This window comes from Diplodia corticola (genome assembly GCF_001883845.1).
Source record: "Diplodia corticola strain CBS 112549 chromosome Unknown scaffold32, whole genome shotgun sequence".
NCBI classification, from domain to species: Eukaryota; Fungi; Ascomycota; class Dothideomycetes; order Botryosphaeriales; family Botryosphaeriaceae; genus Diplodia; species Diplodia corticola.
Window position 1 is genome coordinate 146,508 of NW_017971511.1, and position 16,069 is coordinate 162,576.

At 59.2% G+C, this 16,069-nt stretch overlaps 4 protein-coding genes across 4 annotated transcripts; 1 reads left to right on the forward strand and 3 right to left on the reverse strand.

Moving 5' to 3' along the window:
• Positions 1-5,363: 5,363 nt before the first annotated feature.
• BKCO1_3200046 (4-coumarate-ligase) lies at positions 5,364-7,238 on the reverse strand (the record flags this gene model as incomplete). Its single annotated transcript, XM_020274436.1, has 2 exons — positions 5,364-5,435; positions 5,559-7,238. The coding sequence occupies 2 exons, from the start codon at positions 7,236-7,238 to the stop codon at positions 5,364-5,366; spliced, it is 1,752 nt and encodes a 583-aa protein (XP_020129526.1).
• Positions 7,239-9,250: 2,012 nt separating this feature from the next.
• Positions 9,251-10,292, forward strand: BKCO1_3200047 (cell surface protein; the record flags this gene model as incomplete). The annotated part of the gene is made up of 3 exons (XM_020274437.1): positions 9,251-9,362; positions 9,415-10,116; positions 10,180-10,292. 3 exons carry the CDS (start codon positions 9,251-9,253, stop codon positions 10,290-10,292), a joined length of 927 nt encoding a protein of 308 aa, XP_020129527.1.
• Positions 10,293-11,236: 944 nt separating this feature from the next.
• BKCO1_3200048 (glycoside hydrolase family 31 protein) lies at positions 11,237-13,541 on the reverse strand (the record flags this gene model as incomplete). Its single annotated transcript, XM_020274438.1, has 2 exons — positions 11,237-12,023; positions 12,085-13,541. The coding sequence occupies 2 exons, from the start codon at positions 13,539-13,541 to the stop codon at positions 11,237-11,239; spliced, it is 2,244 nt and encodes a 747-aa protein (XP_020129520.1).
• Positions 13,542-14,613: 1,072 nt separating this feature from the next.
• On the reverse strand, positions 14,614-16,007 carry BKCO1_3200049 (zip zinc transporter; the record flags this gene model as incomplete). Its single annotated transcript, XM_020274439.1, has 3 exons — positions 14,614-14,629; positions 14,693-15,771; positions 15,861-16,007. 3 exons carry the CDS (start codon positions 16,005-16,007, stop codon positions 14,614-14,616), a joined length of 1,242 nt encoding a protein of 413 aa, XP_020129521.1.
• Between the last annotated feature and the right edge of the window lie 62 nt (positions 16,008-16,069).

Consider the following 16,069-nt stretch of genomic DNA (forward strand, 5'->3'; position numbering starts at 1 on the left):
CCCCCCCCCCCCCCCCCCCTAGTTCCAGAGCAGCGGACACGCGGGCCCCGCTGCCTGCCGCTCGCGATCCCTACACGCAACCGCCGTTCCGCTTTCCCCCCGCCGATCGACTGTTTCTGATTCGTGGCGGCATTTGGAGAACGCTCCCAGCCTCGAAGCCGCCGCCGCCGCCGCCTCCACCGCTTGGCCCTTAATGAACAGAGGGCGGAAGCCGAAAAAGCAATAGAAGCTGCCATCTCACCATGACATGATTTGTAACATGATTATTCCCTGCCGTCTGCAACAATCAAGGCCGAATGATGTGCGTTAGGATATAGTCGACGCTGTTCTGGTCAACATTTTCTCTCTCTTTTCCTTGCTATGCTATACACCTTCTACACCGCCAAGCCATGCTTTTTTTCCCCCTCTCCCCTTTCGTTCAATGATTCCACTCCCTCGGGCCCTCCCCATTCTCCATATTAGGCCATGCTCCGCAACCCAAGAGACCCATCACCTCGGACCGGCGTCGGGCGTCCAAAAAGATGCGGGTGCTGCTGCTGCTGCTGCAAGCTGTTATTTGCTTTTCTCCCTCCCCCCTTCCCCTCCTCTCCATCTCTCATACCCACTCTTCCTCCTCCTCCACCAAAAAAAAAAAAAGCTTCTCTCCTCTCATCACCACGCGGTAACCCCGATGACGTCGGGGGGGACGGGAGGGCCCCGCGCAGTCCACAGTCCGGAACCGCAGCACAGGTCGGAACCGGGCGACATGAGCGCCTGGCGGTCCGCTGCTGGGACCGGGGCCCAGTGACGGAACCGCCGCCGCCGGTGCTACGCATCGTCCCCGGCGCCTCCCCCCTCCCCGTGTTTTTTTTGGGGGTAGGGCCACTACTACTAACTGTCGACCGAAGCTTGTTGGTTTCTGGCTTCTTGTCGGTCGGTTGGTGGGGCGGGCTATGTAGGTAGGTAGGTAGGTAGGTAGGTAGGAGACGCTGCGATAGAGGGCAGGGCAGGGCAGGAGACGCTACAGTAGAGGGCAGGAGACAGGGCGCCGTTGGGTATGTGTGTATGGGTGTATGTAGTATGTATGTGTATGTATGTATGTATGTGCTGTGCGCGCTGCTGCGCCGCGTCAACATGCCGGTCTCCCACCGCCCTTCTGGATTGCATGAGGTTTGTATTTGCATTTGCATTTGCATTTGCATTTGCCTCTACCGCCGCCGACGTCCTGCTCTGCTCTGCTCTGCTCGATCGCCTCCCTTTCGGGTTTTGTTTTTTGCTTTGTCCCTGGCGCCAGGCTGCCGGTGCCTGTGGTCGGGGATGCCGCCACGATTCTAGCGTGGCGGTTCTCCACTTCTGTCTCCTCGGTGCCCGGTCCGGCAGTTTGCCTTGTCTGAGGCCAAAACGGAGGGTGGTTTGGAGTAGTACATACCTGGTCGCGGGTTTGTGTGCCGGCAATGTGAACCGCGCCGCGCCCGATTAGCTGTCTCCCATGCTCATACTCACCGTCTTCGTCTGCGCATTTGGTGTACATACATACAGGCGCATGCGCGTGCGTTTGGGCGTGTCTCGGCCTGGCGCCGGTTCGACATCTGCCAGTCTTCCCGGGCAGGACAGACGGCCTTCTACACACGCATGCAATGTACGAACACGACGACGAAACGGAGCAGGGCCGAAGGTGCGGCTACCCGATGTGGGCAATATTGCGGAGGGGGAAAAAGCAAAAGAGCGGAGCAGCAAGCTTGCGTCGCAGACCCCTATCTTCGAAGGGGGAAATCGTGGCGCTTGCTTATACGCAACATGTGCAGGTGGGGTAGGTGTAGGTAGGCGTATGCTTGACGGCGACGTCAGGCGGGCCAAGCACCTAGGGTGTGGGAGGCGACGCGGGCGGCTCGGCCTCAGGGCCGGCGTGGACCAGAGATGTCTGGATCTCTGTGTCGTTCCAGCCGAGATCCTTTTTCGATGGTGGGGCCCAGACTTTTCTCCCAGGCGTGCGGGATAGACGTGGGGGCGGGCTGTGACGTTCAGGGCTGAGGGCGTGCGGGCAATGGACTGCGGCCGCTCGTCCCGCTGCACACGCCCCGCTAGGGCCCAGCCGCGGCGCCTCGTCGCTGCCGGTCGCACTTCCCGAGCGCAATGCCCTCTTGCGGCAACCTTTTTTTTTTTTCCCTCACATTCTACTTCTCTTCCCTTCCTCCTGTCTCTTTGTTTGCTTCTGTTTTGCGAGCCGGCCCTCGCTTTCTCCTGCCTGCCTGCCTGCCTCCAGGGCTTTGCATGGTTCCAGGAAGCTGCTTGTCTTCGTGCCGTGCACTTCGCCCCTCTTTGCCTTGTGTCTTCGTCATCCACGGAGCATCTCTCGCCCTGATTGCCCAACGCTACCAACAACGCGAAGCAACCAGCGTGCGGCTCCGACGATGGAGACACAGTGGGTGAGGGAAGATATTGACCCACCTATGGGCAGCGGAATCCTACCTCTGGAGGCATGTGTATTGTTTTAGTTACTGATGAAGAAAGGTCGTCTAAACTTACCTGCTCCAACGGCCCACTCCGAGGATCGCCGCAGCTCAATTTCATTTCTTCTGTCGCCCACTGTGGAGAGGAGATTTGAAATAAAAAAGGCAGATTCCTACGGCCAAATCCTACCAGGCGAGGGGCACAGAACAGACAAAGCATCCTGCCCTGCCCTCGGGCACACACTCCCACACTGCGTGCGCCCCACGATCGCCCCACCCCGTCCACCGATTTGGGAGCGGCTCAAAGCTACGTACCTGGGCGTCATGGGCTTTCCTGCCAGTCAGCTTTCTCGCTTCTCTTTTCCCCGTCGGGCGATCGCGGGCGGGCGGCGCCATCAATCTCGCAACCTGTTTGTTCCCGCTCCCTGCAAGTCTTGTTGGCTGTTGGTTTGGCCGAAGTTGCCGGACATGCCGATATCGCGTCCCGGATCCGTCTGTTTTTTCTGCCCGTCTTCTGATAGGTCGCCATGACGCTGCGCCCTCCCTTCCCCTCTTCTTGACCCGGCTGGAAGACCCGAACAAAACCGTGGATGCTATTGGTCGAGAGGCAGCCTGCCAGGGCACGCACGGAGAAGCCGTGTCTTTAACCTGGTATAGGGACTACAACAGTGTATACCATATCGCATTCTAGGTGCAGCTGCGAAACAAAAGAAAAGAAAAAACTCTCTCACGGCGAGGGGACGAATGGAGGGGTAGACATGCAACCAACTAACAAGAGACGCGTGCACCCATGCAAACAACAGCAGAGAAACCAGAAAGGATGGCTAACGACGTCGTAACTCCGACCATCTTTCGGATTTACAAGCAAAAAAATCTAGATTTGGTTGCTCAGCTGGCCACTTGCTGTCGTGCTGCCTGCCATGGAGTGGCCTACCCATGAGTAGCTGAGCTCGACCAAAAAAAAAAAAAGAGCACGTGCAGTGGTGCTGCTGCGCCCACCGCACCATTTTCTCCCTCCCTGTATTCCTGTCCAGTCCAGTCCTGTCCTGTCTTTCCGGGTCCGCGCCGCAACGCTGCAACACCGCAACGCCAGCCGCTGTCCGTCAGCTCGACCAGGTGGGAGATCGGGGATCTGACTTTTTGTCGCTCACGGGGTACCGTTGCAGGCTTGTCCTTGTCCTCGTCCCTCTCCCCTTTCCTTCTCACTAATCTCGGGTTGGTGGTGGGAGGGGCAGTGGGCAGTGGGCAGTGGGCAGCTGGCAGTGGGGAACTCAATCTCTTCTGTTCCTGCTTGATTTGGGGGCGATGGACTGGGATGGTTCACATGCAGCGAGCTGAGATGCGTAGAGGCAACACCAGCCGACGGGACGTGATAACCGAGCCAACACCGTCTTCTTCCCCACTGAACGATCTGTTGGTGGGTGCGTCCGCACGTTCCAACCCTTTCTACGTCGTGTGAGAGGGTGGTATCGGGTCTGCTACTGCTACCCCGGACCTTGGGGTGGGGGTGGGGGGGCGCGGCGAATGGCATGGTCGGTCGATCATGCCTCGGCTGAACTCTCTCGCGCTCTCGCTCTCTTTCTTTCTCTCTCTTTCTCTCATTCACTCGCACTCGGACACAATACGGGCGGCGAGTTCTCCTAGGAAGGGAGGCGGGCAACAACGCCATGTCGTTGGTGCTGGGAGCGCGTGTCCCGGTCACGCCATGCACACCGAAAGCGTTCGGGGGAACGAGAGACTCGCTCGCCATGTTCTTCAAGGGGACAAGCACGGCGGGCATATCAAAAAGTCGGGTGACACGCACGTCGGTGGCGTGAAATATGGCCATGGCTACAGTCTCGTCTGTCCCCGTGAGCGCAGCAGCGTTTCCTCCCTCAACCCGGTCTGTCGACTCTCCATCCTCGGCGCACGGGGGGGCGGTTCTCATGGCCGACCCAATGGTGCAGGGAGCAATGGGGCTGTGTGAAGGATCCCAGTAGCCATTCAAGGCATGTCGCTTAATCAGCCTTCCCGTTTGCATCACTTGCGCGCTGATCACCGAACGGTGACCGCCGAGTGACGTGAACGCGAGATTGGCAAGAAACGCAGAGTACTCGGGGTTCTACGCCCTCCCCCTCTGTCTTCGCAAGCGCCTCGATGTGCATACATCACATACACCTCGTGTCCGTGACACTGAAAATTCGACGTCGTCCATGAGAGAAGCTAGAGGGTACTGTGTTCCTTAGTTCTGACTTACACACGAGCTACAATGCACACAGCCACGCTCATGACGTACGGGCAAGGCTGGGTAGCTGTTAAATCCATGTCCTTAGTGGGGTAGCCGGGCGATGAGTCGTATGGGCTGGCCGAGCCAGACGACTGTGAACAACCGGAATGGAAGGAAGACAGCTGGTAAGCAAAGACCGTATCTGAGACTATGCCATCAAGAGCTATCAAACCCTCCAGGAGCCGAGGGCCGGGTCTGCTAGGGTTCTCCTGCGAGAACGCTCGCCACTTACCCGACAGAAGACTTCAACGAAGCCCAACAGCACTTCAAAGTCAACATCGAGTAGATCAAGGGAGTACCAAACAGAACGGCCGAGCCGTCTGCACGCCGACTATACATTGACATGGTCACTGTTTTCAATTCAACAAGGGAATACTACTCCGAACTGCTATAAAACTGGTGAGCGTTTTCACAGCAACATGATCAAGAAGCAAGTTCACCCCTTAACACGATTCCAGCAGTCGATTCTCTGAAGCACTGTCAAAGTGCCACTTCCAGCTTGCTCTGAACATCAACGGTATCTGAAAGTACTATTCGGATATATTTCAGGCTCTGATATCTCGGTCTTGGTCTAAGATCATATATCCCAACCATCTAGGTCTGTCTGTCTCCTCCTTCTACTCCATCAGCCAACCCCCCCACCCCCACCTTCGTACAGCCTCGTGTCTTTACAGCTTCGCCTCCCTGGACACTTCGGCTTGCGCCTGGTCCCTCAACACCTTCCGCAAAATCTTCCCGCTCTGCGTCAAAGTCCAGTTAGCCACGAATTCACTCACTCACTCACTCGTACAACATCAACAAAAAAAAAAAGAAGAAGGAGAAACCAACACAACACACACTCACACTCACACTCAAGTACTTACCGGATTCTTCGGGATAGCCTCAACGAACTTGACGCCACCCGCCAACCTCTTATTCCTGCTCACCCTCCCATCCATCCACGCCACGACATCCCCCTCCGTCAACCTCCGGCCCCCCTCTCCCCTGACGACGTACGCCCGCGGCACCTCCTCGCCGCGCGGCGTCGTCACCCCCACGACCGCCGCATCCGCCAGCCCCTCATTCTCCAACAACACGGCCTCGAGCTCCGCCGGCGCGACCTGGTTCCCCTTGACCTTGATGAGCTCCTTCTTGCGGTCGACAATCCACAGGAACCCGGCCTCGTCGGCGTACGCGATGTCGCCCGTCTTCAGCCAGCCGTCGGGCGTCAGCGCCTCGGCCGTGGCGTCGGGCCGGCCCCAGTAGCCCTTCATGACGTTGGGGGCGCGGATCCACAGCTCGCCGCGCGCGCCGCGCGGGAGCTCCTGCACGGCATCAGAAGGGCCATCGTGGTCGGCCGGCACGATCTTGGCTTCGGCGTTGGGCGCCAGCTCGCCGACGGAGCTGCTGTCGCTGTGCGCGGTCGGGTGCCACCCCGTCGCCGTGCAGGTGATTTCCGTCATGCCCCAGCCCTGCTTGACGTTGACGCGGGGGAGCTTGGTCTTCTGCTGCTGCTGGCCGTTCGGCTCCGGGCCCGGCCCTTCCAGCCTCTTCTCCAGCTCGGCGCACATCTCGCGGCTCAGCGGGGCGGCGCCGCAGCCGACGCGCTCGACGCTGCTGAGGTCGTAGTTGGCGACGAGCGGGTGCTTGGCCAGGGAGACGACGACGGGCGGGACGAGGGTGAGGTCGGTGATGCGGTGGCGCTGGATGCAGTCGAGCATGCGGGCGAAGTCGAACTTCTGCATCACGTACACGGGGATGCCGACGAGCGGGGCGTGGGCGCAGAAGAGCGTCTGGCCCATGGCGTGGTAGAAGGGCACGAAGGCGAGGTAGCGGGCGCGCGCCGCGTTCTCGGCGAAGCCGGGGTCCATGCGCGCCCACGAGAGCGTCTGGTGCGTGTTGGCGACGTAGTTGCGGTGCGTGATCTCCACCCCCTTGGGCACGCCCGTCGTGCCCGACGAGTAGTTGAGCACCACCGTCCGGCGCAGGTCGTCGGGCGCCGTCAGCGGCTGCCACGCGAAGCGCGCGCCCGCCTCGGGCGACGCCAGCAGCGCGCTCCAGTGGCGCACGCCCGTGCCGGCGACGCCGCTGCCGGTGCCGTCGAAGGCGGCGCGGCCGTCGTCGAAGGCGAAGACGCGGTCCTCGGCCATGCCGATGCTGCGGGCCGCCTCCAGCCCCGTCGCCATGCTCTGCTCGGCGCAGATGAGGAAGCGGGCGCCCGAGTCGCGCAGCTGGTAGGCCAGCTCGCGCGCCACGTACGTGGGGTTGGCGCCGGTGAAGATGCCGCCGGCCATGACGGTGCCGATCAGCACGGCGGGGAAGAAGATGGTGTTGCCCGAGAACAGCAGCAGCCGGTCACCGGGCTGGAAGCCGGCGGCGCGCAGGCCGGCGGCGAAGCGTTGCGACCATAGCCGGAAGTCCGGGAAGCTGAGGAAGTACTTTTCGGGGCTTGTTGCGTCCAGGAAGGCTTTGTGGTTGGAGATGGAGGCCGTGGGCGACTGGAAGATGTATGTGGCCAGGTCCACGGCCGGAATGTCAACCTGGTAGCGTGATTTTATGGGCATCTCTTGTGCTCGTCGTGACTGCCAAGGAAAACCGAGGCGGGAGGGCTCTTTGGCTGCTCGTTTCTGGAGACAAGGCGGATGGGTAGTACGCAACGTCGGAACTAATGGGATAGTACTGGACGGCAGGAGATAGGGTGGGCGAAGGAAGTGACCCGGGGGGACAAGTAGATAAAGGGGGACAGGACATTTTGCCGGACCTTTTTGATTGGCATTGGCTACCTAGATCGGCAACATCTAAGGTGGAGTCGGGTGGTTGCCGAACGAGCGCCTCTTTGCGGGGGTAGTGTGGAGTAGTGTGGAGTAGTGTGGAGTAGTCGCCGGTTGCCGTCCTGCTACCGAGGCTCATGGCGGCCAAGTCGTGGCTGCCCATGCCGCCCTTTCTGCACGAACCGCCGGCCAGGAGATCTCTACTGGAAACGGCTGGCACCACAACCTCGGGTGGTGATGGCTCGACGCATCTGTGCAACTCGGTAACAAGCCAGGCTGTGCACCGCCGGACGCTGGCTCGTCAGAAAGGCCTGACTCAGCCCGGGAGGACGTGGCTCAGCTTCACCGACAGACCAGAGCCATCTGGCGCTCGGAAGCTGGCGGCCAAGGCAGGCCTGACCGGACGGGAGAGGTGGGTGATGCGAGCATCAGGAGGACGGGGACTGAAGAGATGTCATAGCGGCCGGACGAGCGTTGGTCACGATACGAAGAGCAGCCAAGCGCCGTGGCCCCGCTCATATAGCGCAAACATCACGGCGACGGATGGAGCGGGTGGTCCGGGAAAGGGGAGCCGGGTCGGGTTGGTGGCCGGTTTGGGCGAGGCGATGTTGTCGAGGTAAGCGAGTTGGTGTTTCAGCGGTGCAAGCTTCGCCGTTTCATCTTGGCCGGCCACGACAACTCCGTGCGCGACGTCAGACACACGGCGTCGGACCTCCCCTCGCTCTGCTTCGAACCACATCTGCGCCTCCTTTGTGCCCGCCGGTTTTCCCCTCCGTCAGTTCGCTGCTTCCTCGTGCGGACTAGCGTGCACCACCAGCGCCTCTCCGACACGTCTGCTCCTGCCGCTCTGTCCAGCCCAACAGCCTCGACTGTGACGCTTGGGACCACAGAGTTGTGGGAGAAAAGCGATGGACAAGTCATTGTGTTTGCGAACATGTCTAGATGAAGAGCATGGCAGCAAAAGATAACCGAAATTGCACTGGGAGATCACCCGTCCTCCCGGCTGACGTTATTTTTCGCAGTCTTGGCCGAGGCTTGATATGGTCGTGTAGCTGGCCTCAGACTTTACTGTTTGATACTGCTGTGCCACTGGCTGCAAGACATCTTGATGCATCCAATAGCACTACGCTCCCTGTGAACCCTGCCGGCTTTCTAGAGGTGCCTCGGATGCTGACAGCCTCCACTATCTCTGAATGGTCAGACCGCCATCTTCCCTACGCCGGCCCACCACCTGAGACCGAAAGACTGCGCTTCGAAACCCATCTTGTGGAGATCTCGCCTTCCGCACCTGCGCTTCAACTTGTGTCCGGGGTGGACGCTGCCGAGGAGAGCACAGCCATCAATAGCTGATTTGTGTCCGCTACACTATCCACCATCCTCGCGATGCTCACCTTCTTTGGGCGCTGCAGCTCGAAACTCCTCTGGTTCGTCAATTGACGTCTCACCCATCTCCACTTCTCGCACAGCTTCCTCAATCCGCTAGCGCTGCGGACATCATAGCCGCTCGGCCTGAGCATTCCGTTGGCTTTCCAGACTGTCTGGCTTACCCCATGGATTGAGTAGAGACTATAGCTAGACCTTCGACCTGTGTCTCTTAAGCCAGCCCAGAGGGATATAAAGGCCACATGTCTTCTCCGCTGGAAGGTCATCAGCAGCAGCATCACATCTAAAATCCTCAAAACCCTCACTCCAATCCTCCCTGCGCAGGTCGCTTACCATATTCACCTTAATCCCATTCCTAGTAATTCCCTAATCCAACGCCTCCTCTCTCTCTAATAACAACACACTTCGTTCCGCCAGCCAAAATGCACTACTCGGCAATTGTCCTCCTCGCTGCCCTGGCGGCCCAGACCACCGCTCACGGTGTCGTCACTGAGATCCAGGGCGCAAACGGTGTGAACATGCCCGGTCTTTCCGGTATGTCCTGAACCGATACCCACTTCAGAATCCAAGCTGACTTTTTCCTCAGTCATCGACGGCACTCCTCGCGACTCTCCGAGCCCCGCATCAGGCGCCGAAGACGACACCTCCATCATCCGCGACCGCGAGCTCGGCGGCGAACGAGCCAGCGCCCTCGGCCGCACCAAGGGCGCCGGCCCCGTCGATGCCGCCGCCGCCATCGCCACCTTCATGGGCAACGGCAACGGCAACAACGCCGCCGCCGCCGCCGCCGCTCGATCCACCTCCAGCAAGTCGTCGTCGAAGCCGCGCCGCCGCCGCCACCGCCGCGGTCTCCTCTCCAACCTCCTCGGCGGCGGCAACAGCAACTCCAACTCCAACGGCAACGCCGCCACCACTTCAGACGGCACCAAAACCCTCGACGGCGCCTCCGAGCAAGGCGTCTCCAAAGCGGCGGGCGCGGGCGCCAACTCCGGGCTGCCGACGTGCGCCGACGACGGCACCATCGCCGTGACGTACCACCAAGTGAACCAGGACGGCGCGGGCCCGCTGGCGGCCGACGTCGACGCCACGTCGGGCGGCACCGACCCGGCGGCCTTCGAGCCGGCGCAGGTCACGCAGGACGTGCCGGGCTTCGCGCTGGGGCTGTCGGGCACCACCACCACCGACTTCCCCGTCAAGGTGCAGATGCCGCAGGGGATGACGTGCGCGGGCGAGGTCGCGGGCGTGAAGAACGTGTGTGTGGCGAGGATTAGGAATGATACACCTGCTGGTACGTTGTTGATGGGTTGTTCTGTTGTGTGGATGTACCGTGGCTGACTGACGACTTGTGCAGGCCCTTTTGGCGGTTCCGTCGCCTTCACGCAGAGCGCGGCTGCGAAGAAGCGCGCTGTCGAGTATAACCTCCGCAAGCGCCACTTCGCCCGCGGCATTCTGGGAAAGCTGTGAGTGCGACGATTTCGGTTACGTGCTGCTTCAGCTCCACCGCTGGAGGAGCGATAATGGCCGCTTTGCGATACGATTCCGGGCAGGTCTCCTTTGTAATCGTTTGGTGTCTCTTGGTAATCTTAGGTGCGTGCTGGGCGCGCAAAGGGGCTGGAGGAAGGCAAAAAGGAGGTGATCGTGTATATGCTATTTTGGACTGCTTCTTGTTGTGTCCTCATTTTCTTTGAGTCAGAAGCTGGTGTGCGTGTGTTCGTAATGCTGCTACAAAGGTAAACTTAATAATACCTCACTCATACTTTCTTTTAAAAAAAAGCTGCAACATCATGGTGAGGTATGTCTTGTGGAACGTCTGTCTCTTTCTACTCCTCGTGGAGCTTCGGTGTCAGGGCAGTCAAACGAGTGACCACCGCGATAGTGGGCCGACATTGACTTTACCGGAATGAAGGTTCGGCTAGGTCATTATCTTCAGTTCATAGCCGGTTGTAAGAGATTTGAGCTCACCCACACCTATCTTACCGAGGTACCAGGATCAACTCTTTTCAAAGCCCCCTTGGGCTCAAGCCACAGGTTCGACTTCCCCTCCACTACGTCATTACCCATCTATCGTACTCTCCATTTTCCTAAGGTCATGTTTACCACCATTGCCCACCTCTTCCCATACAGCAAAAACGGGCAGAAATAGCCATGGACTGAAGAACATATAGCTTCATCGATCAGCTACAATAATCGTACGTCTTTAAAAACGGGAATCTTTTTTCCATTCTCAGCATTAACATCAGCACAGTATCCACAACACGAACATCATCATCATCATCATCATCATCACCAACCTGGGCCAGACCTAACCCAGCGTGAGCGCTTCCACCCCAGCCCTCATAACCCACCACCCATCATCCACCGGACCACCGGACAAAAACAGCCACCACCTTCCACTCCACCCACCATCCTCAAAACACGTTCCCAGCGAAGATATCCTCCCTACTCCCCAAATGAAACAGCGGGATATGCTCCAACGGCGCGCTCACATTGACCGTCTGGCCCCCCGCAAACGTCTCGTTCGTCCACCAATACGTCCACGGCTTCACCTCCTCCCCGCCGTCCCCCTCTCCCGGCGTCTTCGGCAAATACACCGGCCACTCTGTCACGTTCGGCAGCACGACGGGGGCGACGAGCAGGCGCGGGCCGAACATGTACTGCTGCGTTGTGACGTTGCGATTCTCGCGCGTCCAAGCCGCGACGCTGGGGTCGGAGCGGCCGAAGTCGACGAACAGCGGGCGCATGATCTGGCGGCCGGAACGCGAGAACGCGTCGAAGACGGCGCGCAGGTACGGCCTGAGGCGGTAACGGAGGTTGATGTACGCGACGATGATGGGGGTATTTTCGTCGCCGTAAGCCCACGGCTCGTTGGGGCAGGTGAAGGCGTGCTGCGTGTCGCAGTCGCGGGCGCCGTGGTTGCGCATGAAGGGCAGGAAGGCGGCCCACTGCAGCCAGCGGACGTAGAGCTCGCGGTACTGCGGGCGGTCGACGTTGTTGGACCAGTCGATGGCCGGGTCCGCCTGGAAGCCGCCGGCGTCGGTCGTGTACCACGACCAGCCGGTGCTGGCGGCCGACAGCGCGTTGGGGATCTGGTTGCCGAGCACCTCCCAGCTGGCTTCCGTGTCGCCCGACCAGATCATGCTGCAGAAGCGCTGCGAGCCGATGTAGCCGGAGCGGCTGAGGGAGACGTGGTCGCAGCTGTGATGGGGGGGTTAGATGTTTGAGGGGAGGGGAGGGGAGGGGTTGAGGAGGGACGTACGGCGCGCCCATCTCTTTGCCGGTGGCGTTGCGGGTTCCTTCCTCGATGGCCTGTTGGTGGGCCCAGGGGTAGAGCTTCCCGACCGAAGCCTGGGTGCCGGCATGATACAAGACCTGAGGGAGTGGGAACGGAATGGACTGGATGTATGACGTCTGCCCGTTGTTCTCCCACGCCTCTCCCAGCGCCCCGCCGTCGGCCTGGTCGATCCAGAAGTTCTTGATGCCCTTGTCGTAGTAGTTGCGCTTCAGCGTCTTCCACAGGAACTCGCGCGCGCGCGGGTTCGTGGCGTCGTAGTTCCGGATGTAGCTGCCGTTCCACGAGTCGGTCGTGCCGGGCCCGGACATGGTGGCCGCGAGCAGCCCGTCCTGCATCATCTCGGCGTAGTTGTCGCTGTCGTCCTCGACCGCCGGCCACAGCGACGCCATCATCTCGGCCCCCGTCAGGTTCTTGACCACGGCCGCCATGCCCGCCACGTCCGGCCACAGCGCCGGGTCGAGCCCCCAGTCGCCGTTCTGCGCCCACGACTCGTAGTCGACGACGATCATGGACACGGGGATGCCGCGGTCGTGGAAGTTCTGCGCCAGCTGCTCAACTTCCGTCTGGTTCTCGTACCGCAGCTTCGAGTGCAGGTAGCCCAGAGAGAAATCCGGCGGCGCCGGCGCCCGCCCCGTCAGCGCCGTCAGCTTGCGCTGCAGCGCGTCGTAGTCACCTTCGGGGGCCGAGACGATGGCGTAGTCGACCAGCGTCGTCGAGTCGGCCGTAAACTTGTTGCGGCGCGCGCCGAACTCCATGCGGCCCTGCGCGGGCGAGTTCCACACGAAGCCGTAGCCGCGGCTGGACATGAAGAGCGGCGTCGGGATGTACGAGTTGAAGTTGATGAGGTCGATGACCGAGCCCTTCTTGTTGAGCATGAAGTCCTGCTGCGTGCCCGTCCCGAAAATCTGCTCGTCCGGCGTCGTGCTGAAGGAGAATGCCGCCGAGAACTCGTAGCCCGTGCTGGTCCAGGAGTAGTAGCGTGGGTTCAGCGCCTTGACCGGGTTAAACTCGTTGGTGAGCAGCGTCTCTGAGCCGTCGGGCTCGATACGGTAGAAGGCCAGGCGGTAGTGAGCGCCTTCGAGGCCGTACGTCTTTACAATGATGTTCCCGTTCCGGATGATGGCACTCTGGTTGCCATTGACGGTGAAGTCATGACTGAAGCCGCGAGCCTGGTTGTTTTCCGGGCCCTCGAGAGGGGGGTCATATAGGAAACTGATCTCGTTGCCATTGGGAGGCCGAAAGGGCCATGCTCGGACGCGGAATCCGTCATAACCGAAAGGTTGGACAAGGACGTTTTCCCACCCATGTCTCATCAGGAAGCCGGTCGAGTTGGGTGCAAGGTATTCAGAGCTGACATTTTGGGCAGAAGTTGTCACTGCCAGTGCAAGACTGGACAGTAGAGGTGTGAGCGGAGACCACATGGTGGAGGACGATGATGTGGTGAAGCTGCGAGACTCGCTTGTAGTGCCATGTTGTATCCTCGTCCAATTTATGTCAGATCGTGCCTCATGCACAATTACGTCTAGGAAGCTCTCCAGCCCATTCAGCCTGAAAGATAAACTCGGAAGCGTGCGGGAGCGGCTTGCATTTCGTCGATCTGTGGAGATGCTTCCCCGCTTCGGTCCAATCATGCCCCGCGTTTGGACCATCTTTGCATCGGTCGACGACGATGACCAGGAAATTTTCCGCCTCACGCGAGATCATGGATCGATCAAGCTCGTATTCGCTTGCAACATCTCCTCACCGTCATAAGGTCTCTTACAGCAAAAGTCCGGGTGGGTGAACAACGGTTCCTGTCTCGGTGAGTCGGCTCAGCGGTCCGCCAGCCTCAAAGTTTGCCCCGACAGATCAACGAGTTTGGCCCCACCACCGGACTTGATCGTACCGCAGTGGGTTGCAAAAGTATGTGGCCTCTCTCAAGTCTGGATTGTTGGAATGGAGAATCGATGATTACATCGGGAAGAGATGTATGTACCATACACCTACACCCGGATATCTGCTTTCCCTAACCCCCGCGAGGAGTGTAGCGTCTTTCACTGGACATGGAAGGAAATGACTTTTTGCGACTCACTGTGATACGAACATTCAGTCTGTCAGTAGCCCAGGTCTTTGGGCTCCTCCAATTCGAGCGTGGAACGTCGTGTCGACGATGTTCGACACGTACCTTCGGTCAGGGAACTAAGGCTGCGAAGGTCGTCCATAGGAGGGTGATACAGAGGACTTCGCTGTTCAGCAGGGCTTGTATGCCTATACAGCTTATGAGCAGATTTGAATTCAAAGGTAGTTTTGAAATTGCTCGCATCTCACGCTAAAGCGTGGTCAACGCCCAATGTTGCAAATTTGTTGGTATCGCCTGTTGTATCTTCTTGATTTTCTCTACATATGGATAATGCTCTACAATAACTTACAAGGCCGTTCATCACCATTGGCTAATTGCTTTTAGCCTTGCTTTTCTGAGTCGAATAATGCTTTGCAATGGGAAATCCTGAGTCTTTACGACCAAGAGATGCTGCAAGACATCAGCACATGCTGTAATTAGGTTTAATAGATCAGGTGGGGAAAAGACACTTACGCAAGCATAATGCCAGCACCCGTAGCAATAGCAACAAACTGCGTCAGAATCTTCTTGAGTTCTGCGCCTTTGTCGGGCCCCGTCTCCAGCAGTTCCGGAATGACGGCGACGGTACCAACATACAAGAAAGTACCGGCGGTGAAAGGAAGCAGCATGTCTCCCCACTGAAGGCTAGTGCCAAACAGCCCTGGACCGCCAGATGTTCCGGCAGAAGTGCCGGTAGAGGAACCACCGAATTCTTGGACAGCAATGCCAATAAGCGTGCCCAAGAAAGCCCCGACGGCGGTGACAAACTGGGCACCCATAGCGGCACGCTTGCTGAAGCCGGACTGGACCAGGAGTGCGAAGTCACCAACTTCGTGCGGAATCTCATGGAAGAACACGGCCACTGTAGTGGTTGCTCCGAGCGTCGGAGAAGCGTAGAAGGATGAAGACAGCGCAATCCCGTCAGTGATGTTGTGACTGAAGTCAGCAATGAGGTTTAAATAGCCTCCGAGCTTGACGCTGGACGACGGCTCTTCTTTCTTTGCTGGCGCCGAGACGGCTGAGTTGGACTCGGACCTTCGGGAGCGAAGTGTGGATTCATCTTTGCCCTCGATGCCGCTGGAAGACGCGACGGGTTTCTCTTCATGTGCATGGCCGTGACCGTGAGAATGGTCATGGGGATCCTCGCCTCCAGTTGCGATCCTGAGTCCCTTGTCCATGGCTACGAAGGTCATGAAGCCAACCATTATAGCCACGCCCAGCAGAAGATTTTTGTTCGGTTCCAGCATTACGAACTTGACGCTGTCAGGCTCATCTTCGCCAAGAAAAATCTCAGGCAGCAGGTGGAACAAGGTGTCACCCATTAGCCCACCCACAGCAAATGCGACCATGACGCTGAGCGAAGACGGGTCGATGTTGGGAGGGCATAGGGCCAGCAGGAAATTCGGGGGACCCGAGATGTACAGGGTCGCGAGGAGGGCATTGACGGCAGGGCTGCCGGGGAAGAGAACGGCGAAAATGCGCGAGGTCAAGCTTCCGGTGGGCGGGGCGGTCGCGGTCTTGTGCGCATTCAGCTCTTCCACAATGGGACACTCCTGGAGACACTTCAGCGTCAGACACCTGTCGGATGCAATTGACCACTTTTGGCTACTCTTGGCCACGCTGCGAGGGGAAGAGGTCGTACCTGGAGCTTATGCTCGATCTGAGCAGGCGACAGCTGAAATGCGGGGATCTTTGGGTCGGCCGTCTCGACGTGCAGGTCTGCAGCCACCTGGCAGAAGGCGAAGAGGGCCAGCGCCGCCAGAATTGCCAATGACCTCCGCGAAAGCATCTTGTTGGAGTTGATGTGTGCGCAGAGTGAGCGCGCTCCGCTATCGCAGCTGAAGGGTAAGC